This window comes from Fundulus heteroclitus, chromosome 18, assembly GCF_011125445.2.
Source record: "Fundulus heteroclitus isolate FHET01 chromosome 18, MU-UCD_Fhet_4.1, whole genome shotgun sequence".
Taxonomy (NCBI): domain Eukaryota; kingdom Metazoa; phylum Chordata; class Actinopteri; order Cyprinodontiformes; family Fundulidae; genus Fundulus; species Fundulus heteroclitus.
Window position 1 is genome coordinate 6,648,957 of NC_046378.1, and position 27,774 is coordinate 6,676,730.

General features: G+C 40.2%; 1 protein-coding gene and 1 long non-coding RNA gene across 5 annotated transcripts; one reads left to right on the top strand and one right to left on the bottom strand.

The window, feature by feature from the left end:
- Positions 1 to 2,220: 2,220 nt before the first annotated feature.
- LOC105933194 (TRPM8 channel-associated factor homolog) lies at positions 2,221 to 22,438 on the bottom strand. 4 transcript variants are annotated; one of them, XM_021321518.2, is made up of 12 exons: positions 21,092 to 21,230; positions 20,335 to 20,997; positions 19,955 to 20,171; positions 19,466 to 19,751; positions 17,674 to 17,969; positions 8,265 to 8,436; positions 8,096 to 8,190; positions 7,706 to 7,916; positions 6,606 to 6,842; positions 5,730 to 5,953; positions 4,160 to 4,270; positions 2,221 to 3,774 (listed from the first exon to the last, which is right to left on the bottom strand). In XM_021321518.2, the coding sequence occupies exons 2-12, from the start codon at positions 20,976 to 20,978 to the stop codon at positions 3,532 to 3,534; spliced, it is 2,736 nt and encodes a 911-aa protein (XP_021177193.2). In that variant the 5' UTR covers positions 20,979 to 20,997; positions 21,092 to 21,230; the 3' UTR covers positions 2,221 to 3,531. The 4 variants fall into 4 exon arrangements, with proteins under 4 accessions (XP_021177193.2, XP_036005664.1, XP_036005662.1 ...); XM_036149771.1 differs by lacking the exons at positions 19,955 to 20,171; positions 20,335 to 20,997; positions 21,092 to 21,230 and adding an exon at positions 22,383 to 22,438 and having other exon boundaries at positions 19,466 to 19,705; XM_036149769.1 differs by lacking the exons at positions 19,466 to 19,751; positions 19,955 to 20,171; positions 20,335 to 20,997; positions 21,092 to 21,230 and adding an exon at positions 22,254 to 22,305.
- LOC118566689 lies at positions 15,087 to 16,541 on the top strand. Its single transcript, XR_004933230.1, has 2 exons — positions 15,087 to 16,007; positions 16,078 to 16,541. It is a non-coding gene; the product is annotated as an uncharacterized LOC118566689 (long non-coding RNA).
- Positions 22,439 to 27,774: the final 5,336 nt, after the last annotated feature.

Consider the following 27,774-nt stretch of genomic DNA (forward strand, 5'->3'; position numbering starts at 1 on the left):
TTCCAGCATGCCTTAAGGACGACACCTTTAATGTTTGGGAATTGCTGTCACAAAGCCCTGATCTCAGGCCCACTAAAAATTTTTGTCAGAACTGAAAAGGCCCGACAAACCTGGCTCATGTACACCACTTCTTTCTGAAATAATGAGCTAAATTATAATGAACCAGACAGGACCCGAAATTTCCGCTGAACACGGGAACCATTTTAAAATGTTTAAAGAGCTAATAAATCATGATTTTAAGGGCGTATTTGTTGTTGTAACATCAGTGATATACATTTAATGTGCACCATTTTTGACTAGAAAAGCATAAAGATCTGCTTCATCATTGCTGTGTACAAGTAACATCTTTTCCTATTTTACACGTCCCTCGAGGATTGTATGTACTAGGGCAGTAAGCTGTCCAGTGTTTTGTACACAAGCGTTAGTCCTGCTGAGCCATGCAGCGACCCAGAATCTCAGTAACCTCCGATAACAAACTCAGAAAGCTCAGTTGCAATAGAGTCACACAGCCACGCACTGTTTACAGAAAAAAAGGTGGATACTGGTGCCTATGTTATTGAGCAATGGAAGCCAACAATGGGAGTTGACTGCATTATAAGCAGAAGAAAGGTAAGATGAAAACGGCACCAATGTGTTTTGTAGTCTGTGTAGATGTGTATTTGGAACCAGAACAGTGGCAGCAGAATATATTGTTGTCAATGTTATTGTAGTTAGTTATCGAAACCCAATAAAATGGACGATAACCAGTCTGCAAACACTTTATAAACTTAGCTTGAATAATAAAGCAATTAACAACTATCTATGATTGTCCACCACTGGGTCTGGGCAAGGGCGGTTGGTCGATAGGCAGAAACTTGGTTGAAGTCCAGAAATTGGACGGCAATGAGATATCTGACAAGGGCAAGGCGAGACTAACCCGGCAAGCCAGATTGATAATGTGTATCCCTCTCTGTTCTGCACATCCTCTACCTGGGGCTGCCCCCATCGAATCTATTTGGGGAAAGGAGGGACATTCAGCAGAACTTTCCCAGCTGATTGGACAAAGCCACACCTAGTACCCGCCTACCAAAGGTTGGTTTTAGCCAATTGTGATATCAAATGTAAATGTAAGCAGCAGGTGTCATGAGAAACCACAACAAGGTAAGCTAGTCAAGGTGCTTATTGCTGTTCTTTTTTTCTAAGAATCTTACAAAACAGATGAAATCTGGTATAAATAGGCAGATGATCAGGTGAAGGAGATGAGCTTGATAGAGCTGCCAAGGGAGATGTCTCATGGGTGCTTTAGATAATCTTGATTACAGTGGTGCAGGATGAGTTGACAGAAAGGCGAGAATCATAGCAAAAATTTCAGCAAACCAGAAAAGCCTGTAACAGGATACCCAAAAATGTTTGACCAAAGTCACAATTTAAATGGCTAAATCCTGCCAGATACTTAGGAGTTGTATATCAACCACTAAATTTGAAAAAAGTGAAAAATTATCTGTTTTGAGGTGGTTTTGTCACTTGTAAGAATGCCTTCAGAGTAGTTTAGAAGGAAGTTATATCAGACTTGTCCCATTGGTATGAGGCTCAGGAAAGACCCAAGACTCTGTCCTGAAACTACATCTCATGGCTGATCAAAATTTCATGGAGTCTTAGAAGAGAAAGTCAGAAAATCTCTGCTTTAGCTGTTGTCCCTGCAACCCAGTCTTGGCAAATGAATGAATGGACGGACGCACAGATGGATATAGATGTCCGTGTTCAAACATCACGGGGGTAATATTTTTCTAAAATAACGTTTTTGTCACAAAAGTTGACCTAAGCTTTCAGGTTTCCAGCAGGATGTTCCATCTATGTATCTTACATATAAAAATCATCCTCTGAGCAGCCAAAAGGCCGACACCCTCAACATTCATGTGTCAAATATAGTATATAGTATATAGTCTGTCATGTGTTTGTGTGCATGAATTTTATTGTGCATTTTAGTTTGATCATACATAAACAGTGGTTTGTAGAATAATATTAAACTTTCTTTTTTCACTAACAACAGTTTGTGCTGGTGGTCTGAATAAAAAAGTGAAATAGGTAAGGTCAAAAACTGTATATATTTTTATCATTATTTGAATTAGATTTGCGTTCTCTGCCAACCGCAACAGTAACAACACAGTGACTCAGGTTATCCTAATAAGTCTGGCACAAATTAGGTACAATTTCTGGAAAGAAGACAAGTGAGATTGGGAGTACTTAAATGGAAGCTTATATATTTATTGTCTTTCATAACTCCCTGACTATTTTCCAGCCAGAGAACCAAGAAATATTTTTGAAACTTCATGAAGCTGTCACAGTGCTTATCAACACATGAGCAGTCAGACGCAGAAAACATGCTTAAACAAATGTAAAAGGGAACCAAATTTACTCGGCTCTAACTGGTTACAGAATGTTGTACAAAGGTTATCAGACAAGTTCTTCATTTTTCACAAGATTTTTTTTTGTTGCAAAAACAACAGCTTATTCATGATATTGTTCCTGCCAAACGTCTGCACGTGCTGTCCTAAAACAAACTTTCAAAACAAAGCAACCGAGTCTGAGCTTCAAGCTTTTTAGCTGTGTATATGTGATTACAAAGAGTTAAAAACGAGCGTCACACTAAAAAGGGCGATCTGATTACATGAAAGGGTTTCATTTAACCGACAGAGACAACAAGGAGTGAAAACCCAACATTTCAACACAATAGAAAAGCACAACATTATAAACTGTTGAGAACGTTCTTCCCAGCTGCTTTGTGATTCCTTTAATTTTGTACTTTTTTCAGTACATTTCCATTACAGAAAAAAATATACATTTTTAAGGTATCTTGAAGATTTTTTTTATTGTTTCATAGCCATCAAATAAAAAGATAATTAACTGTTAGGTTGAATTTTAAGTTTCTTAAAAGACTACAGCAGATTTTTATTTGATTTATTTTAAACCCAATTTAACCAGGCAAGTTATTAAGAAGAAATTCTTATTTACAATAAAGAATTTTATTGTCTCAATCTGCCAGTTGGAACAAGTGGGTCGGACACACCAATAACCATTCGTGTAACTTGTTCTCGATAGAACATGCTGAACAAAAACACAGGTTTTCATGTTGGCTCAATACCTCAAATTTTACTGACTTTTCCCAGAAAACTTGGTGCTAGATTATTTATGGGTGCTGTTGCAGCCTGTCCTCTACCACTCCCACTACTCCAGGTGAGTAGTACTGAGATCTTAGCATTTTGCTGACCTTTAACCTACTTGTGGTTTGGCTTGTTTTATTTTACTGTGCTTCCTGCCCTGTTCCGCATGTTTGTTCAAATTTGGCTACTCGTTACTCAACTGTAGTCTTATCTAATGTTTTCCTTTTCTCGCAGAAAATTCAGATCCCACCAATGACACACATTGAAACACAGACATTTTTGTTGATTACAACACACCTACAGTGTAAACTAAAGAAAGGAAAAGAGTGTTTATTTGTTATCATAAACTAGCTCAAGTCCATAATGCTCTAAACCTGATCCAGCGGCAGGTTTAGGAATACTGGGCCATGGGGTGATCGGTCCAAGGAGGCAGGTTGGAGAGTTTCTCCACAGTAGCTTGTTCGATGGGCCATCCCCAGGCTTTGAAGAATCCAGTCAGGTTCATATTCACAACCTTGGAGAAAGTCTCAGCATATAGGTTCATCTTTCCACCGTTGTCACTGGGGTAGGTTTTCATTTTATGGTAGATGGCAAACACCTTTTTAAAGGCATCCCAGTCAAACTTGTCCTGAAGCTACAAAAAAGGAAAACATGATTATAAAGATATGACCTCATTTGTTCCTCAAAGTAAATCCTGTTGTTTTAAACATCAAGAGTTAAAAGATAGAAGCTGTAAAATGCCTTTTTGCCTCTCAGGCCAATCACCTCCCTGATCCTGTACACATTAGGACAGGAACATGAGCTGTGAGTAAATAAATTAAAATCGTTCTGCACATTTATCATCTTCATCTAACAATGCAAACATTGTTCATCTATATGTGCCAACAGCATACTGTAAATGCTATGAAGCCCCACTGTAACTTAAAAAAAGCCAAATAAAGAGTAGAAAAAGTATCCTATGGTTACCAAGTCACATATTACTTCCTCCAACACACACACACACACACACACACACACACCTCCATGTATGTCTCCAGGGCTGTCCAGGTGTACCAGTCATCAAGCTTTTTGCCTCCTTCAACATATTCTTTGATGGTTTTTTTCCGAAACTCCGGAGCCACGTCATTAGCCTGCATTTGAGACATTTATTTCATATTAGAAAAAGATGACAAAAGTGTCCAGTGTTATTTAAGTTAATGTAAATTAACAAATGCACTCAGCCTTTTGTTGCGACACATTTGTTGCCTGATCTTCAAATGGTTTGCACGTATTAAAACATGTGCAAATCAATTAGTGTGTACAAAAACTATCTTCATACAAGGTACGGAGTAGTGCTGGATGATAATTCAATTACGATATATCGATCGATAGAAAAAAAAAAGATCAATAAATAGTTCAATAAATTAACAGTTTCCCTACTTTTGCATTCTAGCCATGCAGGTTAACATTACAGTCGTTACATCCTCCTAACCAATCACAAACACAGACCCAGGAAATGCTCCATCACAAAGCTCCGCCCCCTTCAAAGAGTTCAGAGAGCACAGGTTCTTTTTCTTTTTGTAAAACTTGCAGTTTTGGTAAAAAGTTGCATGAATAAAGGGTTGACTTTGAATTCAGTGTTGTGTATCTAAAAATAGGTCGCTAAGCAACAGCATAAAATGGCCAGGGCTGCACTTAAAATATATGTTTTGAATTTGTTGATAATTATCGATATCAATTTGATTTCTATGTTATTCGATATGCTTTTTTTCTACATCGTCCAGCCCTAGTACAGAGCAATCTCTCTGTGTAAAATGAGCGGAACAGCGGGTGCAAACTTTTTTTTTTTTTTCTCCAAGTGTGCCTTCATGAATATGCAGATCATATGCTGATGACAAAACCACACAAATTTATGGAAGGAGGATATGCAAATTTACTATGTGCAAAGTAGCACACGCAATTTACTCAAATAAATGGGTTGGACCAAATTGGTTTTGCTCATCTTATCCATTGTGGATGCAATTTCCCCACACAATTTAGCACTCCTTCTTAGGAATCTTTGAAGATGAGGCCGTGTATCTGGACTGTAAATACAATTTCAGACATGAGACTGTTTAACAGCTTCATGGATAGGCCGAAATCCTGTAAGTCACACAGACACTGCCCACATTTAGTATTTATATTCCATGTATTTTATGAATACATGTCTGGGAGAGCGATACAGTTATCTGCCGGCAGATGACCTTGCGCCTTTTGTACATAAAGGTTTTTCATTGCAATCTGAGCATCTGTCAATGAAACCAGTAGATATCACTGTCTACACAGTGCAGGTCTGACGAGCTACAGAACCACATGAAAGACAGAAGGATGAAAGAAGATGCCATTTTAATTTCCATTAAAATGGCATCTTCTAAACCTACAGCGTTCAAAATAGTCCTTATGAACAAATAGACCCTCAAAAAGGATTACCCTCATGAATGCTACAGAAAGATCCTGGTTTGCTGATAAAGATAACATTGTTAAAGGATTAATACACAGCAGGCATGCCTGAAGAGACATAAACATCTTGTGCAAACCTCCATCTGAAATAGACAATAAAAAAAATCCCACCTTTGCCCTGCTGACTCCCAGCACCTGCTCATTAATATACAAAGGCCACAGGTTACATGTGGCCTCTGTGGTGTGAGGTGGAAACTCCCAGCAGCTTCTCTGTTGGTTGTGTCCAAGTTCATGAAGTTCTCCCCACAGACCATTGGTCCTGATATACTCTGCGTCTAGGATCCTTTTTGCTACCGTTGAATGCATCATGACAGGATAACCAGAATGCATATAACCTGGAAAGAGAAAACATAAAATAGTCCAGGTTTTAAAAACATAATTAATATTTAAAGTAGCTTCAAGCTTTTTTCTTTCACTAACAGTGATGCTGTCCGGCCAGCTGCCTCCACAGCAGTGTTGTTACTACTGGATCTTTTATCCACCTAAAGTATTTGTTTGAATCATTGCATTACAGATGTGCAAAGTGGAGCTTTGGATGAATACAAAACCAAAATGTTGACATTAGCAGAATCCGGTGGCGCTCTTTTATTGCTTTTTGGTGTGCTATTAGAAATCAGAACAAATAAAACAAATAACTGTCTGAATTACAAGGGAAATGCCATAGCCTTGTGGTTTTTGACCTTTTCAAAAAAAAATTTTTTATTTAAAAGCTCCTGCTGTAATAAAAGTTGCACTGCTGCAAGACTATGTTCATTTGACTTTAGTCTTTAGCAATTGAGTAAAGCAGGTTTATGTATAATGTGAGGTATATTTTTTTTATCTGTTCCTTAAATACGTTCTAATAGTTTTTATTTATCATAAAGTATCTCATTTTATTTAAGTAAGCCAAAATTACCTGATTATTTCTGCAGAAGGCAACAAAGAATGTTTGAATATTTTTTTAAAGTTATTTTTAAGGAGGAGAATTTGATCGAAAAGCGTCCGTACCAACAGAAATCTGTACATCAGCCACGATGCGCTCTTTGCGGATGAATTTTTGTGGAATGACAGCCAGATCGGCAACACCCTTCATGATACCATTCCAGAGTTTTTCCACCTCCTCAGGCCTCTCCAATTCACGAACGATGTGTGACGGTACGGTGAGGATGATGTTGTCAAACTCCATCTCTGCCCACGGTGCCGGAGCTTGGCGCAGAGAGGACCAATCAGCTTCCTTTGTTACACCTGAAGGAAAAACAAGAATGGATGTTGTCACAGAAATATCTGGATGATATTTTTCATTAAAGGAACTATGGTTGGGATAATAACCCTATAAGAAAAAGTTGTTGATATAACCTACACAGTGACGACATTTTCAGCCATGAAAGAAAGCTACTTGTGTAAGCTAAGAGTATAATGTTCTTGTTATCCAACTTGTTGGGTTTTATACTTTTGTAGTAAAAAGAAATTGAGCCTAAGAGGATATTTGGACAGTGGTGTAGTGGTTGACACAGATGCTAAGGTCATGGGTTCAAATCTCACTCTGGGCGCTTTCTCTCTTTCACAATGATTCTTATGTTAATTGGTTAAAATCACTGCCAGTAAAATTGGTTCTCTATCTCTGGTTAAAACAGATGCTGAGCGACTTGTGACACATGTCTGGTTTTCTATATTCATTCTTGCAAAAATGAATAAAATACTGATCGACTAAAGATCAACGAACTGCTTTTTGTTCATTTTATTAGTCCTTCAAGGACAAACAGGAATAGACAATGGATGGAAATATGGGTAGTTTGTTTCTACAAATTAACCAATTTGCCTCATCTAGCAGTGTAATCATAATGTTCTCCGTATCAAAAGTTTGCCTCTAGTTTTTTACTTATTGACGTAAGTCAACCTGAAGGACATTTCTCTACAACACAGCAATCAGACAGATTCCCTTCGTTTTCCAACTAAGTCATGGAGAACCATGTGACAATATTGACATTTGTTGTGTGTGAGGGTCTGGGAACTTATTAAACATTTCAGAAAGTCTAGAGCACATCACACACATAAAATCATGAAATGATCCCCTTATAAAGCATGTGTGCAGATGGTAAAACACTCACCAGACTTGTAATAGGGAGCAGACACAGCCTCCTGGACCACAACCTCTTCCTCATCCACTTTTACATCACGTGGAGCTAGCAGGTAGATGAGTCCCCCCCACATGTTCCACACCTGCATCTTCTCTGATGCAACAGGGAATATTTTGATGACGTATGGTGCTCTCCATAACTCCTCTTTGTGCAGCTCATCACTTTGGCAGCCTATCTGGATCTTTGGACGACACAGGTCAATTGTTACTCGGTTGAAAATCTGCATAAGGTGCTGCTGCTCTTCATGGCTTGATTTTCTCTTTGCTCGCCTGACCAATGAACAGAGGCACTGATGTGTGGAAATATTTGATGTATAACAGACTTAGCTGTTCATAGTGGTTGTTTAAGTGGGTCCTCTACCTTCCATCCACTGTTGACCAGCTTCAGCGGTAGGATTATTTTTGTCTTCAGGCCAGGAGGGAGGTACAGGCCTGTACTGATCCACTCCTCGTTTTCTGTCACACAGCCGAAAGATTCCCTGTTAAGCTCATACTTGGAAACTGGTTATGAATTAACGGTGGGATCTGACCTCCTGTGTGGGCAGTGATCTTGATCTGTTGGTTCTTGACCACAGGTAGTGGGTTGACCTTCATGATGTAGGGCAGAAGCTCCTGCTGGTTTGGAGAAGCATCGTACACATCTGTTGCCAGACTGAGGAGCATGTGCTCTTTGGGACTCTTCACGGAGGTTTGCTCATTCACCTTGAAATACAGTTAATGTAAACCCTTAGAGGTCTGGATGGTTAAACATGAGGCAACAGTTGAATGAAAGCCAACACTAAGAACTACAATGAGCATTGAAAAGAAGCTTGGAAAATAGCCCATTTGGGGTTATTTCTAGTCCAACAACGAATTATTTTTTTTCAAATTTACTTTTTATTGAAAAAGCATATTGTACATTACAAATTACATTGTATACATTTACTGTATGCTTGCTCTTTCACATATTTTCATTTTTAAACAGTTAAGAACATCAGTGAACATTGTGGGGAGCAGAAACATTGCAATCACATGACATTTCACTGGGATTTTTACATAAAGTCTGTATGAGTAGGCTTCACATATTCTGTCCATTTAGACCAAAAAGCGTAAAAAGCATCCAGTTTCACTTTGATGAGGAAAGAGATTTTTTCCATTGTGTAGATCTCTTTGACAATATTGATCCAGTCATCGACCGTTGGGCAGTCAGGCTTCAGCCATTTCCTTGTGACTGCTTTCTTACTAGCTGCCAACAAAATGTACAAAAGTTTTCTGCTATAATTACTGAAGTTGTCCACCTCTATTCTACCTAAGTACAAGCATTCAAATGACAAGGGAAAAACAATAGAGAATACATTCTGTAAATGGTAGTGAATCTCTGACCAATATTCTTGTATGATCGCACATTCCCAAAAAATATGGAAATGGTTGGCACCTTCACTGTTACATCTCCAACAAGCATCACTCGTCCCTTGGTATTTTTTCTGTGCTGGTGTAATGAAAAACCTCATGATATTCTTCCAACAGAATTCACGCCAGACATTTGATCCAGTTGTAGCCCATTGTATTTCACATATATGTTCCCAACCCTCCTCTGTGATTACGAAACCACCTTCCCTTTCCCACTTTTCTTTCACATAATATGTGCTCTCCACTTCACACCCAAGGATGCTTTTGTATAGTTTAGAAACTATTTTTGATGGGGACATTGATTTTATTATTGATAAGAAAGTATGAAAAAAGCCTTGATTAATTGAGTGCATGTCGATATTTTTATTGAAATAGCTTCTTACTTGAAGATATCTAAAGAAGTCATCAGTATCTAATCCATGTTTTCTTTTTAAATTATCAAAAGATTGGAATGCCCCCTTGTGGACAAGGGAGTTATAGTCAGTTATTCCTTTGGAAACCCATAGTTTGAATCTTTTGTCAGATTTATTAGGGGCAAAGTCGGTGTCATAAGCACACCATCTTAAAATTTTGGAGGCCTGTTCTAAGTGACAAAGTTTTATAGTTTCATTCCATATTTTAATCATAACGTTTAATAGGTGGTTTTCCTGAATATCAATGTTACTCTGTAGTTTAGTATCCACCATTAAGGCTTTCAAAGGTATTCCATTAATTACTTTTTTCTCTAGATCTTTCCAGCCTGCTGTGTAAACTGGAGAGCACATACATACAAGAGGTCTTAACTGTGCAGCATAAAAATACTTCCGTAAACATGGCAAGTTCCTACCCCCCTTATTTTTCGGTAACTGTAATGTTTTATACTTGATTCTAGGTTTTTTACCCTTCCAAATATATCTGGATATAATTTTATCCCATTCATCAAATTGTTTTTGTGGAATATAGAATGGAAGGCATTGGAATAGATAAAGCATTTGTGGGAGGAGAGTCATTCTAACTGAGTCAATTCTTGAGTGCAAATCAAGAAATGGTAATGAACCCCATCTTTGTAGGTCAGATTGCAATTTAACATTCAGAGGTCCATAATTAACATCAATCATTTTATTAAAATCTTTGTGTAAAACCATACCCAGATATTTGATTGATTCGGCTTCCCATTTCCATTTGTAGCTATTTTTAATATTCTGTGGAGGATTGTAATTTAAAGTTAAAACTTGAGTCTTACTAACATTAATTTTGTATCCTGAGAATGTACCATATTCTTCAATCATTTTGATAGTTAAAGGTAATGTTTGGGTTGGATGTGTAATGGTCAGCAGTAGATCGTCTGCAAACAGGGCAAGCTTTTGCTCCTGTCCCAGGATTGTTACACCTTTTATATTCTGGTTTTCCCTTATCCATTGAGCGAGCGGTTCTATATACAAGGCAAAAAGGAGAGCAGACATATTGCAGCCTTGTCTTGATCCTCTTTCGAGGGCGATTGACTCCGTGAGGTCTCCGTTGATTTTTATCCTAGCTGTAGGTTTAGAATATAGTCCTGAAATTGTCTCAATTATTGATCGATGAAAGCCAAATTTATTTAGTACTTTGTATAAGAAGATCCACCTCACGGAGTCAAAAGCTTTTTCTGCATCTAAGCTAATTACTAGGGTTTCTTGTTTTTGTTGATTAACCTGTTGTATTATATTTAACACTCTTCTTATACTGTCCTGTGTTTGTCTTTGTTTAATGAACCCTGTTTGGTCTTTGTGTATTATTATTGGTAAGATCGCTTCCAGTCGCCGTGAAATTATGGATGTGAATAGTTTGTAATCAATATTTAGAATACTGATAGGCCGAAAGCTGCCGCACTCCAATCTATCTTTTCCCTCTTTTGGTATGAGAGAAATTATTGCTTCATTCCATGATGTTGGAGTAGTTTTCTTTTCAAGCACCCAGTTGAAGGTTTTGAGTAAAACTGGAGTGAGATGACTCTCCATTGTTTTGTACCACTCTGGGCCATATCCATCCGCTCCCGCCATTTTGCCCCTTTTTAGTTTTGTGATTGCCAAATGAATTTCTTCTGTGGTAACTGCAGCAAGAAGCTTCTTATTTTGTTCTTCTGTCACTATTGGTAAGTTTAACTTTTCCAGGAAGTTATCTATGTCACCCTCATTATTTATGACTGATTGTGAGTAAAGATTTGTATAGTATTTTTGGAAGCAACGTTGTATTTGTTTGTGTTCGGTCTCTATTTTATCATTTTGGGGGTTCCTAATTTTGTAAATTGTTCTCTCTGCTTGTTGTTTCCTTAGTTTGTAAGAGAGGAGTTTTAAGGATTTTCCACCCGTTTCATAGTATTGTTGTTTCATAAAGATTAATTTCTTTTGTATTGTTAAGGTTTCAATCTCATTTATTTCTTTTTCAGTTCATCAATTTCAATTTTGATCTCTTTTTTCATATTTTTAGAATGTTCCTGTTGGAGTTTTAATATCTTCTCCTCTAAGCTTGTTAATTTGAGTTGGTTGATTTTCTTTAGGTAAGAGGAGATGCTTATTATTCTTCCTCTCATTACTGCTTTTAATGTGTCCCAAAGGGTTCCTGGGGACACCTCACCTTTATCGTTATGATTAAGGTAGTCTTTAATCTCTTCAGTAAGCTTTTGTTTAGCATTTTGATTATTTAAAATGTTATTATTTAATCTCCAAAGTGTACATTTCTTCCTTGGCAGATAAACATTCATGGCGACTGGATTGTGATCTGAGATTGTACATGGTCCAATTTCACAATCCTTCACATTTAATAAGTCATTTTTGAACATAAATATATAGTCTAACCTTGAGTAGACGTTATGAGGGTGTGAGTAATGAGTATATTCTCTCTTGGTTGGATTATTTTCCCTCCACACGTCTGCTAAACCAGTCTCTTCCATTAGTTGTAGGATCTTTTTTCCTATTTTCCTAGAATCGCCCCTACCAGTGGAAGAGTCCAGCGAGATTTTTAATGGGACGTTAATGTCCCCGGCACATATCAATATCCCTAGACTTTTTGTTGAAATTAGTTCAAATATGTGTTTATAGAAGGATAAGTCACTGTTTGGAGGAATATATACATTTAATAAGGTTGTAAGAGTACCTTCGATTTTTCCTGTTATCATGTCGTATCTACCTTCATTATCTTTTAATTCAGAGATGTGTTCGTAGTTCAGTGCTCCAGATATCAGGGTCGCCACTCCTCTCCTCCGTCCTGAACTATGAGATGAATAGAAGACATGTTTATATCCCATTTTTTTCAGTTTTACATGTTCATCGTCTGGGAGATGCGTTTCTTGTAAAAAAGCAATTTCTGTTTTATCTCTTTTGAGTTTTGACAATATCTTCCATCTTTTAACTGGATTATGCAAGCCATTAATATTAAGTGTAGTTATCTGTATATGTTTGTTATGCATTTGGTCTTAGTTTCACATTGGTTGTGACATTTTGTTCCCCACATAAACATCAAACTTAGAACATAAGTGGAACATTCACACTGAAAATAAACAAAAAACATGGTAAACTTCCAAGGTAGGGGTCCTTGAGGTGGACCCTTTTGGGCCTCTAAAGGCGGTGTCCTCATGTGTCCGTTCGAGGGGCCTTCATTGGCTGTGGCCTGTGCCATAAGGGAGTTGGATCCCGAAGAACCACCATCTTGTATTTCACACCAGTATATTATTATAACTTGAACTTACATTTTGTCGATGAAAATAACAGTTTCTCAAAGAAAAGTGGTGCAGGAGACCTCAATCTTCAGTGGGTGTAGCTGCCGTCCTCCTGAAGGCTCTCAGTTTCTCTCTGTATCCGGGGTCTGGTGCTGGATGATGTGGGTTGGGTCTGGACCCTCCTGCCACCCTGCTCCAGGTCAGCTGCTTCAGTTGTTCCAGGATGGTTTCCGATGACTTGATTATTTTAACTTGAAAACCTCGTTTGGTCATGTCTTCACTTGCCTCTTTCGCCGTGTCATAGATTCTGATCCCTTCTGCATATTTAACTTTCAGTCTGGCAGGGAAAAGTGTTTGGAACTTGATTTGGTTGTCTTTCAGTATCTTGCGTATCTCAGCATATTCTTTTCTTTTTTTGATGATGAGAGGTGGATAGTCGTTGTCAAGTGTTATTTGTTTGCCTTTCCAGGTAAAGCCTTTCTGTTGCCACGCTTTGAGGAGTATGAGCTCTTTAGTCTTGAAGCTCAGAAACTTGACAATGATGGAGCGTGGTGGGGCTCCACTCGGGGGAACAGGGCCAAGGGAGCGGTGGGCACGCTCGATGTTTATCTCCACATCAGCGCTCAGCTTTAACCCCTCACGTAACATCGCCTCGACGAATGCACTCACGCTGGGGTAATCTTGTTCCGTGGTCTCTGGCACGTTATAAATTCTGACATTCTCTCTTCTAGTTCTGCTTTCCAGATTTGTCAACTTGTCCACTAACCCCGTGTGGAGCTGCAAAAGTCCGGTCAATGCATCCTCTACGTTCTGTAATCTCTCTTCTGCTTTTTCAATTCTCTCCTCAGCTTCCTCCATTCGGTTATTAGCTTTAGCAATATCTTCTTTCAGACTTCCAAGTTTCTCATTAGTTTCCTGTCGGAATGCTCTCAGCTCTTGTAAGAGAGTGTCAAGTGCCGTTGAATCTGCCATTGCATGCGTTTCTGCGCTCGCTTGTTGTTGTTAGCCTGTTAGCACTGCTGTCCGCACTGGTTAGCTTGTTAGCATTAGTTCGCGTTAGCACTTTTCCAAAGTTAGTACGGCTATTTCGACGCACTTTCAAACCTGGTATTCGGCGTATTTCTCTTCCCCTCGTTGTTATATAGAGGCGTGGATGTGGATTTCTTTGGTTTAGAGGGGGTTTGTTGTTAAATCGTTTGGTTCTGTCGGGAGCTCCCTCACAGTGCGGCCGTCATGGTGGTGTTCCAACCGGAAGTCCAACAACGAATTATTTGACCATCATACATGGTAAGTGGGACAATCTCTGGGTGTTAGTGAAAATCGAAACACAAAAGAAAATCTAAATCCTATTTATTTGTTGTTATGTTTCCTTTCTTTAGTTATTCCCTGATGTTTGTTGTTCTTGGGTGTTTGAGTTTTTGGCATCTTTCTTTTTCCTCTTTATATTTTCAAGTTCATACAATTTTAGTTAATTATTTTTTGGATTAGGTAGCAGGTTTTATTCTTGTTCATTATTTACACATTTTGTTATATTCCCCGTTGAATTCTTTCCATGTGTTTCCCTTTTAGTTTCATATAATTTTTGAGATGAACCTAAAACAATTGTATTCAACTTTTTAAAATCTTAACTGTTTATTTGGTTAAATAATGCTTTTATAAACTTGTGATAATTCATTTTTGTGCACTACAGGCACAGCAGAGATTGAATAACGTAATTTGCGATCTGTTGTAAAATGAAAATGTAACGGCATCATAATTTTGACAGTGTGTCTCCCGTTGTCCCTCACAAACATCCTAATGTCCCACATTTGGTTATTTGAGAGATCTGGTCACTCTATCATAGCCCAGCATCAGGGTATAAAAGCATCTCAGTCAACAAATGATGCACAGATTTTGTTATTTAAAGTTTTAGGCTCTCCAAATAAATACACTTTGGTCATAAGGTATCTAAGCTTTTCCAGTTACACTACTTATGACTACTAAGCAACTTTTAATATAAACTCATTTGTTGACGAGTAATTACATCTACAATCCACTAAGTGGCAGTAATGCATCTCATTGCCTTGTTTCCTTTGCAGTATATGAAAGGAATTGGTGTGTTTGATATGTTTTAAGCTATAGTACACTGTTTATGCACAATATTATAAAATAATCGTGGTAGTGTTTCAACACCAAGTGCACCCACCTCTTCAGAAGAGAAGAGCATAGATTGTATCAGGACCCTCAAAGAACTCAAGTTGCATCTCAAATTGCTTTTGTGGACAAATGCTTTTCCTACGGAGCCCCTCTGGTGACATGGGCATAATTTTTTTTTGAAGATGTTAAGTCGTGGCCACGACTTACTAATGCGTGGCCACAACTTACTAAAGCGTGGCCACGAGATACATAAGTTGTGGCCACGACTTACTAAAGCGTGGCCACAAGATACATAAGTTGTGGCCACAACTTACTAAGGCGTGGCCACGCCTTAGTAAGTCGTGGCCACGCATTAGTAAGTTGTGGCCACGAGTTAGATAAGTTGTGGCCACAAGTTATTTGTGAGGGAGCTCCTTTATGGTGGTGTAGCATACATTCAAGGAATATAGACATAGACTTGATTTAATTTTATTTCAACCTTGGAATGAACTATATTGACATACTTTGCTTATTACACAGAGTGGTAATAAGCAAACCTCTCATCTTACAGGCATTGACCGTGTAACACGCATTTCACTGACTTCACCTGCTCACGCCTAACAGAGCTCTAAACTCCACCTTCTGCGGAGCTGTTTAACACAGCTTGTGGCCATCAATAATTATTCCTGCTGCAGTTCATGTTAACAGAGCAGCAGGAAGAGCGACCAGTTATAAATAATTTTGGTCTTAACCAGTGGAGACAGTAAGCCGGTACCGTCCGCTACCGAACACACAAGAGGGAAGTAGAGCGGCTGCCAGATAAATCCTTCATTCAGAACCAGTCATGGCTGCACGCTGGATCAGAAAACAGTTCTGCTAACCAGATAAAGTCTAAAAAGCCTCTTATTCTGTGTCAGGGTGCTGCAGGCGTACATGGGCTGGGCGCATGCCTTTTTTCCCCTCTCCCTTCTCCGCAGGTGGAGGCTGACAAGCAGGGAGGCGCCTCTCGCAGGTGATCTGCGTTCAGTCATCAGCAGGGACGGTTCTTAAACAGGCTGCTGTCAGCACCTCATAGCCAAAGTGTCAGCCTTAAGTGGTAGGACTCAGTAGCCCAGCGTCTTTCTACGCCTTGGAAAGCACCTAATTTCTGTCTCCCTGTTTCCCAGGTGGAACCTGCCTCGGATCCCGCTCATGAGAACCCTTTTCCTCGGCTGAGCCGGCCAGCTCTCGGCCCGCTCAGCTGCTTAGGAAGAAAACCTCAGAAAGTCCCGATCATCCTCGCAAGTCTCGGCGTCTACAGAGCGCCGATCAGCTGACAGCCTCCCTGCCGCCGCCCCCGCTGCACGAGTGACCGGACCCTGCCCCGCCCCCTCGGACGCTGCCATCTGTCAGCTACCGCACCCTCTATGATCACCAGAATCCACCTAGAACCGACGATCCGCTTGGCAGCCTCCGCCCCTGGTCCAGGCACCAGCAGCTTTTCAGTCTTTGGTGCCCCCGCAGCAGCCGATCACTCCCCCGGTGAATCAATTATAATACCGCGATTACCACCTCCCGCTGTTACCAGACGTCCGGAGGACTCACAACAGGTCTTGAGCTTTATATTTAATAAAACTCTTAAAAACTCGGATCTCTGCCTCCTCAGTGTGTTCTGCATGTGGGTCAAAAGACTCGGTTCTATGACATTCTGTTTATAGGAATCCTTCTAATAAACAGGCATTGGTGAGCCCTCAGTTGTTTTTGTTGGTCACGCTAAGGATTACGCCAGAGACGGCTGAGCTGCTTTTCAAAATAAAAGCAGCATGATTGCAGTGTATCGACCACTTGTTTTTACACATATTTACATCAGTTATATGAAATATATTTCTATGCTTTGTGACATTTTATGTGACACTCTTTAGCTTAAAAAAATACTTAACTGATTTTTTTTTACAGCTGACAACTTTAACTTACAGATAACAGATGATCTCCAGAAGTTATTCATCAAAGTCCATATACATGATTTGTGATTTAAAAATAGAGACATTTAAAAATCTCTACATTGACTCCATTTGACCTGTTTTGTTGTAAATGTTGCTACAGAATTGGACGTTTTGGGCGAATACTATAACATCAGCATGACAATAGAAAACCTCCTGATGTCGCCCAACAACTTTCATCCAAATGTGATGTGGAATTTCAAAATAAGAGCCAAGTGAAATCTGTATATATATATATATATATATATATATATATATATATATATATATATATATATATATATATATATATATATATATATATATGGTTTGCTTATTACCACTAAGTAATAACTTGTGGCCACAACTTATCTAACTCGTGGCCACGACTTACTAAGTCGTGGCCACAACTTATGTATCTTGTGGCCACGCTTTAGTAAGTCGTGGCCACAACTTATGTATCTTGTGGCCACGCTTTAGTAAGTCGTGGCCACAACTTATGTATCTCGTGGCCACGCTTTAGTAAGTTGTGGCCACGCATTAGTAAGTCGTGGCCACGACTTAACATCTTCAAAAAAAAATTTTTGCCCATGTCACCAGAGGGGCTCCGTATTTTCCAGATATTCCAAACGATCATGAAATATAATTTGCACTGCTTTTCTGCTCTCTCTGTTACGTTGAAAGTTGTCTTTTTCGGTCAGTATTTTGGAAGAACTGACAAGATTTTATACTGAAAATATGGCTTACAAAAAACAAACAACTTTATGACCATAAATCCTAAAGCTTAATAAATATATGGCCCACCTGGGGTACTCCCACTTTCTTCAGGATGTCAGTCAGAAGGGACAGAATCTGCGTGTAGGAGAACCTGTCATAAGCCTTCATCATTAAGAATGAGGCACAATCTGCTCCCAGTTTCTTAAGGTGCTCTTCATCTTGCTCGGTGAGTTCTCCGCCCTCTAGAACATGACCAGCTAGGCGATGCAGAAGTTGACGGAAGTGGAAGATGTTGACCTGGCTTGGATCCGGCGTTTTGTAGACACCTGCTGTTACTGTTTCTTTCAACAAGCTCAAGCCCATTTTGTTCAAGATCTTGTTTCCTGGAACAAAAAAATTGCAGTTAACTTGTAACACCATCATCTTCATTTGAACGATAGAATAGCCTATGACATATTTTTGCATTATGGAAACAACAGTCTTACTCTTTGATTTCCTGGTTACATGCTGTATGCTGGTGGCTGAGCTATCAGTTTTTCATTCTGTTATGTTGTTGTTTTTACAGTAAATGTTAATATTGTCAGCCTTGTTTTTTGTTGTTACAGACATAGCCCTTTTTATAGTGTGTTTTTACTATTTGTGCATGCTTTGCAAATTCTTGTTTTGCCTTTATTTTTTACCTTTTATATCCAACTGTGTATTTCAGTCGGCTGGTTATTTGTGATAACCTGACAACAGCCAGCTGTATGTATCGCTCCGCCTAGCTCCACTCACATACATCTGGGACACCGCCATAGGCATTGCCTTTACTGAAGGCTGGGCCTTATCAAAACTCCTTGCATATGATTGGATAAGCCACTTGTCTGTCATCTTTATCAACGTGCTATTTCAACCAGTCACACCGAAGCTAACCCGTGACGCTGATGAGACCGACGCCGGAAAAAAAAAACTTTTTTTTTTTTTTTATGTGAAACCCGGCTCTAGTGCAGGGTTTCCCGCAGCGGTATCTTGGCGAGGCGGCCGCGGAAAACGTGTCGTCCACCCCCCACCCCCCCCTCCGCTCCGCGAGCCGGTCCGCGGAAAACGTGTCGTCCACCCCCCCCGCTCCGTGGAGAAAAAGTCATCCACCCCCCCCCCCCGATCCGCGAGTCGGTCCGCCTCGCATAAGCAAATCCATGCGGGAAACACTGTAGTGGCACACCTTTTATTGACAGTGAGCTGACAGGAAGAGGGGGGAGGACAGGCGGCAAAGCGCCGCGGGTCGGAGTCGATCCCGGGCTGACCGCGTTGAGGACTAATAGGCCTCCCAATATGGTTAGCGCTAACCGCTAACCGCTGGTTAGCGGTTGCCAAATCCGGTCGGGAGAAGGGCGAAAACATGGTTTCCACCAACAAAAGCCTTCAGAGCCGTTCTCTGATGTTCTTTTAATGAAACAATATCAGATATATTGGACAACACGGAGGAAATAGCAGCATCAATGCTAACGCTTGCTTCCTCGATGCGAGCCGCCATTGTTGTTGGAATCTCACGGTGGCTTCTCCACTACGTCACATCCACGAAACACCCGCCCTGCGTCCTGATTGGCCAGACCAAAAATTTGGTTGGGGAAATCATTTTCAATGAGCCGTGTCCCAGATGTATGTGAGTGGAGCTAGGCGGAGCGATACATACAGCTGGCTGTTGTCAGGTTATATTTGTGAAGGCTTTCACTTTACCTTTTTTGCACGTTATCCTGCGAACCTGAACTTGTGTCAAGTTTGGCTCCCCATATGTACTGTACAAACATGCTCAGCTCTCTGCAGATTGTATCACTGTGTGTCAGTTTCTTGGTCTTGTAATTGATGCTGAAACTGATAAGGATGTAGTGCAGCATTATACCTGAATAATCTCGCATTGGGTTCTGCCCACGGTTTTGTGAGGCCCAGTTCCAGACAAGTCCAGCAATCACCAGGCCTCCTCCTTCAGCCACAAAGTTTTGGATTGTCTCAGCATCTATGTCACTGTATGTTGGACACACAAACACACTAACATCCTGCCTGAATTCTGTGGTTTCACATGTTAGCCCCAAGTTGGGTAATGTTTGGATGTTCGGGTCAAATCCAACAACTCCGTTCCTGCCTTGGTCCAGCCAGCGGAATGCATTCTTCCAAAATGCAGCCAGTTTCTGTAAAGGTAGCCGTTAATGATATGGAAAAGAAAACAAAAAATGTTTTATAACTTGTCTTCCAGTAGAAAAACAGAGTCAAATAGTACATTTAAAAATTATGCATTTAATGTGAATACATACAGTAGATCATAGTAAAAAGAACAAAACAACATTCTGTATCTTGTGGGTGAGAGTAAAATTTCCTGTTTTTCAAACTGCACCTCGTATTGCAAGAAACTCTCATGTGTCGCCAAAATGACTCGTCCCCGCCCATAGTAGGTTCCTGCCAGGAACGCCTCGCCTTTATCTGTGGTACATATGGAAAAAGCCAGAGAACCATGGACCAGAGCTACAGAGCCAATTGATCCTCCCTGAATGTCCAAATCTGATATCCCTTTTAGCAAGACCTCCAGGTCTTCTTTGAAGTCCATCCCACAACTGTGTGGAGAGAAGATGAAGACAGACACAAAAAGCTGTGATTGTGAATAATAACGATAATGTTCAAGCTCAACATCAGTAGCCCAAAAAGTCACTCCTCAAGCATATGATATACTGAACAAAAACATCTGAGATGTGCATTAAACCCAAAGTTGATACTTACTCTATAGCTTTCCAAGAGGATGGGATCTCAGCATAAATGGGCAGTTTTTCTGCTTTTCCATACTTAGCAGAAAAATGGATCCCTGCCACTCCTGCTACTTTATTCCCTGGAAACTCAAGGATTAGGTTTTCATTCTTGTTCTGTGAAGCCCAATGCCAAGCTTGACCCCCAATCAGCAACCCTCCCCCTGCTTTCATGAAGTCTATCAGCTCTCCTGCCTTTGCACCCACTTCGTAGGCATCTGTCACATACACACGGACTCCATGATCTTTATCAAAGTCCTCCATAAGACTGACTTTGTAGTTGGATCTGTTGAGGTTATCTGCCACTGCCCGTCTTTTTTTCTGCACTCCCAAAGACAGGTTTGCAGACTCCCCTCCTCCCAGCCAGGCCAGAGCATTTTCTACCAGAGCAGGACAGAGGGTCAGGTAGGTCTCATGGCTCAGGACCACAATTCTTCCTCGGCCATACACTGAAGCAGCCGCTAGGATGTGACCGTGGCTGTTTATCACTAAAGGAAAGGCATCTCCTGTTAGCACCAAGTCACAAGGAACACTGGAGTACTGAAGATTCAGCTCCTTAAGGCCTCTCATCAGAGCCCTGTAGGCATCCTCAGGGTTGGACTGGGTTGACTCAGTGGACATGGTGGGAGGAATTAATTCTCTGTTTGGATGAAGAAAGCAACAAATTATTGAAGTTATTGCATCATAATCATGCACACGTTACATTAATCACAAAGCAAGAAAGGTATGTTTACCTTAGTGGGACTTTGATATCCTAAGAATGTAAACCAGCTGTTCGGAAAGGGAAAGGCTGCAAGTGAGGAGACAGATATTCTTTTGTCTCAAAAGACAACAATTTTGGGAGGTACTTCAGTCAACATCCAATCAATAGAGGGCAGAGAGGCTTTCCTTTTATAGTGTTTTAACCATTTGTCTACTGAGCTTGTTTCTGGTTGGTGTTCTGAGAACGCCCACTGTGTAGAAGTGCCAATGGCTATGTCAGGACTCAGCCAGCAGAGCTGTGCAGTCCTGCCGGCTCTGCCCCCTTCTGCTTTCTCCGCAGGTGTCTACAGTTGACTGGTGGGCGGGGCGCGCACACCTGCGGCTGGTTTGCTCGCCTGACCAATGAACAGAAGCACTGATGTGTGGAAATATTTGATGTATAACAGACTTAGCTGTTCATAGTGTTTGTTTAATTGTTTCAGAGGTCATCTGGGGATGTAGTTTTTGGGAGTATTTTTAGTTTTCTAAGAAGAACGGGTGTTTTAGAGAGAATATAATAGATTGTCTGATCCATACTCCATTCTGAAAGGTGGCGGTAATGCACCTATAAGTTGTTTGCCAACCGCCATTAAAAAGAAGAAGAAAAAGAAGATAGTATTTGTTTAAGTGGGTACTCTACCTTCCATCCACTGTTGACAAGGTTCAGCAGTAGGATTATTTTTGTCTTCAGGCCAGGAGGGAGGTACAGGCCTGTACTGATCCACTCCTCGTTTTCTGTCACACAACCAAAAGTGTCCCTGTTAAGCTCATACCTGGAAACTGGTTATGAATTGTATTTAGGTTGTTGTTTTTACAGTAAATGTTAATATTGTCAGCCTTGTTTTTTGTTGTTACAGACATAGCCCTTTTTATAGTGTATTTTTTTTCTATTCGTGCATGCTTTGCATATTCTCGTTTTGCCTTTATTTTTACCTTTTATATCCAGCTGTGTATTTCAGTCGGCTGGTTATTTGTGAAGGTTTTCACTTTACCTTTTCTGCACGTTATCCGGCAAACCTGAACTTGTGTCAAGTTTGTCTCCCTATATGTACTGTACAAACATGCTCAGCTCTCTGCAGATTGTATTACTGTGTGTCAGTTTCTTGGTCTTGTAATTGATGCTGAAACTGATAAGGATGTAGTGCAGCATTATACCTGAATAATCTCGCATTGGGTTCTGCCCAGGATGTTGTGAGGCCCAGTTCCAGACAAGTTCAGCTATCACCAGGCCTCCTCCTTCAGCCACAAAGTTTTGTATTCTCTCAGCAACAACTCCGTTTCTGCCTTGGTCCAGCCAGCGGAATGCATTCTTCCAAAATGCAGCCAGCTTATGTAAAGGTAGCCGTTGGTGTATTTACTTATATTTATGTCCCTAAAATATATCTAATTAAATTAACTATATTATTTTTATTCAGACAGATATTCTTATCAGTCTAAATACTTGAGAAAGATCATTTGCTTATATTAGTGTCCCTCATGGCATACTTTATAGAAAGAAATCAGAGTAGTATATCATAGTATAAAAATAGATTTATTCTCAGATTGACAATATACTTACTGTCAATCTTTGAATATACATTAGATCTTATCACTCATATAACCAATAATAAGCTTATTAGAACTATCACAAATTTAGTTCAACAATTAAATAAAAACACATGATAAAAAATACTTAGAGAAATTCACTGGGAGTTTTACTGAACATCATTTTAGCATTCCTTTCTCTCTCTGAAAGAGCAATTCAAGGTTTTCCTGGATATTTTGATTTCAAAATACCCATTTTTAATCAGTGCAAAAAGTTTGGAAGAGGGCAAATCAAGAAAATTAAATGGAAGCCTCTTGAGGACTGGCAAATTCCATCACCTGAAAACAGTCTTAGAAAAACTGCTGCAACACCTTACTTTTGACCTGGGTCTTGCGCTAACATTAAATGAACTGGGGTCCGTTCTTCGTGCGTCGCTAACTCAGTTAGCTGGATTTGATTGTTGACGATTTGACATGATCTTGGATCGTTTGGTTCTTCGAAACTCATCCTGGACTTGCTGTCATAGCAACATGTGCGCAAACTTAAACCTGCTCGCGAGCAGGCTTATTTCATGTAAACAGGATTAGATCGCAGCTTTATAAGGGGAGGAGATAAGGTAGTCTGTCCAGCCAGTGCACTTGGACCACCTAGTGGCATAGGATGGAACAGAATTGTGGAACACCATTTTTTAATGTTTAATAAAAGACGAAACAAATAATGCTTAGTTCCTGTAGTTTTATTTAAACAATTCTTTATAAAGAAAAGCCAGCAAGTCATATTTTGCCTGCAATAAGAGATAGTTATGTAAAGTCAGCAATACTACCGTCAAATGGTGTATTAGAACTTACTCTGAAGGTCCTTTTGAAGCAACTCGACCTCTAGTGCAATTCTTCTCTTTTTCAAGTTGTGGAGTTCAATTTTTCTACTTAATTTGTGTTTTTTCAGGTCAAAATACTACATTTTTTGTTGAAGATGCCGTCTATATAGGGAACGGATGGCACCCTGTGTCATTTTGTGAAAGAAAAAGGGTGAAAGATGCCTCATGCAACAAAAGTAAAAAGAACCTGTTTTTTTTTCAGCCTTTTTCTTGGTGGCTGTTATAAACAGACACATCATTTAACAGTGGCCTTTAAAAAGAGGAAAAAGTGGCTTTTTAAAATATAGTATAATAATTAAAGGCTACCATTTTGTAGAATATTCTTGTACTTCACTTTTACTTGTCCCCATGTTAGTGGGTCCCGTGGAGGCTCTGACATAAAAGAACAAAGTAAATATAAAATTATTAAAATGCAAAAATACATTCTGTAGAAAGTGATAGAAACATCTAACATGGACAGCATTTACACATTTAATTTGTTTGCTGCTTTTTACCAGCCCTCTCTCCTGGCTTTAGCAGACTTTGAGGTGTTCCTTGTCGTTTTAATTAATGACTCAAATTCAGCATAACCTTCCATTAAAAGCTCGTGTTCTGCTTGGGAGAAAAACTGTGGGCGTTCTTTGGCCACGCTGAACAGCCAATAGCAGCGTTGCTTATCATTGTTTCTACTATCGATACATTTCCCCTTTTAAACAAACGCATGAACGCGCAGTTGTCTCAGATAACTCAATCCAGTGATACTAATCGTAAACAACAGGTGTGTTCGAAGAACCCAATTAGCCGGATCATGATTAGCCGGATGAAATCATCTTGGATGTCTCATTTGATCTTGGATGTTTTAAGCAACGTACGAAGAACGGACCCCTGGTCTGAGTCCCTTGATCTGCTGTATTGAAAACTTAGCACAACATATGTTCAACAATGCCTCATTGATGTTGCTCCAGGAGGCTCTGGGTGTTTTCATCTGGCACGGTGTTTTAGATTAACACAGAGATGTTCACAAGTAAGTCAATTCTCAACTCTTTAAGGGGCAAGTCCAAGTTAAGTCTTAAGAACAAGGTCATTCAAGCAGCATCCAGGACGACTAAATGCACATTTGCACGGATCTATAGCCTCAATGTGGGCCATGAGTCCACACTGGCATCAGCAGTTCTCACTGCTCAGGAAGCAGAAGCCAAAGGGAATGTCCCGTTCCTTGTGACTTTGCTGGTGTAATCAGTGAGCCTGAAGGTTTATTGTAGGAAATGAGACGTGGCAGGTGAGGCAGATAAGTAGAACCAGACTGAAGAGGACTCACTGACAGAACCATCTTGACCAGAAGCTGTAGAATGAATCTTGATTAGAAGCCACATATGTGTCTCCAGCATACACAAAGCAAAAAAAAAAACAGAATCCCAAAGTAATCCTCCAAACATAGCGGTGCACAAAAACACTAGCAGGTAAACTGGCGAGGGCAGAGTGCTGGCTGGATCCAGGGAAAACACAGGAACAGACAATGGGTAGCTGCTGGAGCTAACAACACATGCAGACAGGTAACAAGACGAGACGTTCTGGAAGGGAGAGGTAGAGTGAGTTACACGTGGGCAGAATTGGCTCTAATTAGTGGCAGCAGGTGGGGCTGATCTGGTGCAGAGTGGTAAATAGGATGTGACTGAGCTGATGACTGGTGGCAGATGGCAGAGAGGAAACAGTAACAGTCCAAAAGACCAAAAATAAAAAACAAAAACCCAAAAGCATGAGCGTTACGTTTTCTTAAAAGATTTATTATGTTGTAGGAGGTGGTAACAGGCAACACAGGCAAATGACAGCTGGACCGGTTGGTGAAGATTTATGGCGGACAGTAGATGACAGACTGACCAGGTGATGATGGTTGAAACAGGTTGACCAGGTAATGATGACACGTAGAAGTCAGGAAAAAAAAAGGGGCGAGGTAAAATCCACAAACCAGAAACTGTCCAGACAGTGATTACAATATGAAGCCAATGAGTCCCCAGAGCAGGCAAAGCGAGCACTTAACCTCACAGGAACACAGCAAAGCTGGCAGTGCACACATGTTTTTAGCCACATAGTGCCTAAAGTTGCATTGGTATATCTCATATTAATGTGTCAATTTTTTTTTTTTTGAAAAATTTATTGCAAAATAAAAATTATTTAAAATGTTATATTTTAGCCATTTTTTAGCCACAGCTGCACATAGAAGCTTTTCACAAATTACAATAGTCACATTAAAGCTCTTTCATGGTCAACACTGGACCTTAAAAAACAGAACATCCCAGCGGCCAAAAGGAACACCAAGGAAAAATCTGACACAAAATAAACCTGAATTAAAAGGTGCTCTTTTGTGCTTAAGACATATAAATCTGTATAATAAAAATGTGACAATCCCAAAAACAAAAGCTTGTATTGTGACTATAAAATCAACTGACCAGTCACAGCTACATATTCAGAGCATCTCAAAAATATTTCCATTGCTTTTTAGGTGCTGGGAAATTTTTAACAAACGTTTTTTTTCTGTCAAATGGGATTTAGCAAAAGAAGACGCCAGTTTCAACAGTTTTATGGCTGGTTTAATTAAAGTTCCCTTCGGTGTGTGGGAGGGGTGTCGACACAATTTACAAGAGTTGCACTGGATGACTTTTTAGTTGCTACTGCTACCTTTTGTGGCAACGGTGTTACGGCATGTTTTGCAAATTACCGCATTTTGTTCGACCTCCTTCTTGTGAAATCCAAACCACTGCCTGAAACGCCCGCTGTCGCCATAGTCCGCTGTCTCATCAACGTAAGTAATCGCACGGGTACATTGTTGTGTGTGTGCACGTGTTTGCGCCAGAGCGCTTTCTGGCTTGGAGGTGGAGCGAATGATGCGTTCACAGAATGTGGGAGAAACTAAACTCACAGTGAATTAAATACAACGGCTCAATCTTGCCGTGAAAATTTGCACGCGATGGTCGCGATAAAGCCATTTTCAATATCGCGCTGAGGAAAACTCGAGATACATCGAGTATGTTCGATATATCGCCCACCCCTAAGGTGAAATGGCTTGATGGTGATTAAGCAGCAGCAGGTGAAACTGATTAGGGCAAACTGAGTGGTGACTGAGTAAAGTGAAGCATGGAATGGAGGAGGAACAGTCAGTTAGTCAATAAAAAAAACACAAACAGCCCAAATCATATGACATGCTGGCCCATGTCATGTGACCTAGAGCGTCACTCTAGGTCACATGACCCGTTCTAGGTTGTGGCAATCTGAGCTCAGAGTGCCATAAAAACAAAACAAAATATAGGACACTTATTTGATCAAACACATTTTTGGTTTGCTGATGTAGGATTTAATTTAGAGTGGTGAATGTGGTCTTTTCTTTACATGTAACTCCATGACTTCTCAATCTGCTGGGTCAAAGTGGTTTGCTATCAGATTTAAAACCTCGGCGGGAGACTGTTAAATTTTTCTGTTACTGTTACGCCCGCCGACAGGGGGGGCAAACGGGTCAGTTGTCCTGGGCCCAGGACAGAGGGGGGGGGCCCAAAACTGACACTCTGACTGACCATTAAAATCAGTGTCAGTAAGCGCGCACGCTGACTGCAGCAGCAGTCTGTGTCACGGCACTTTGCTGCTCCCCCTCCCTTCTTGTACATGGCTCAGCGGCGCCAGCCAATCAGCACACAGGCTCAGCCTAGCCCGCCCACTCAGCTCTCTCTCACATACAACCGCGCTGCTGCTAATGAGACTCGGAGAAAGAGAGACTGCAAGAGCGAAAAAACATGAAGAGGGAAAGTAGCACCATTTTAATACCGTAAATGAAATCAAGCTGTATGTTTTGTAAAAAGCCGGTTAAATTCAGTGGAAACACAACAAATTTATATAAGCATGTGAAAAACCATGAGCAAGAAAACATCGACCGACAGAAACGGACAGAGCGGATAAAACTTCTCTCATTGCCCCGGCAGACCCAGACCCACAGACTGACGTCACTGACTGAGGCGTTTCAGTCCTCCAGAGAACATCCAGGTAGATAAGAGTGGTCATCTTCAACAGCAGTTCATGTTAACTTTGAAAGTAGATATTATCTATCATATGTTACTGGAGCCCACACAGAAAATGTAATTAAGACCTTGAAAGAAGCCAGTACATATATCCTATTTAAAAGTGTTATTTAAGATAAGATAACATTACCTAATCCTTTATTTATCCCACGATGGGGAAAATTATAGGATTAAAGCAACAGGCAGGTGCACACAACACAGACAAAATGACATAAGGATTGAAAGATATAA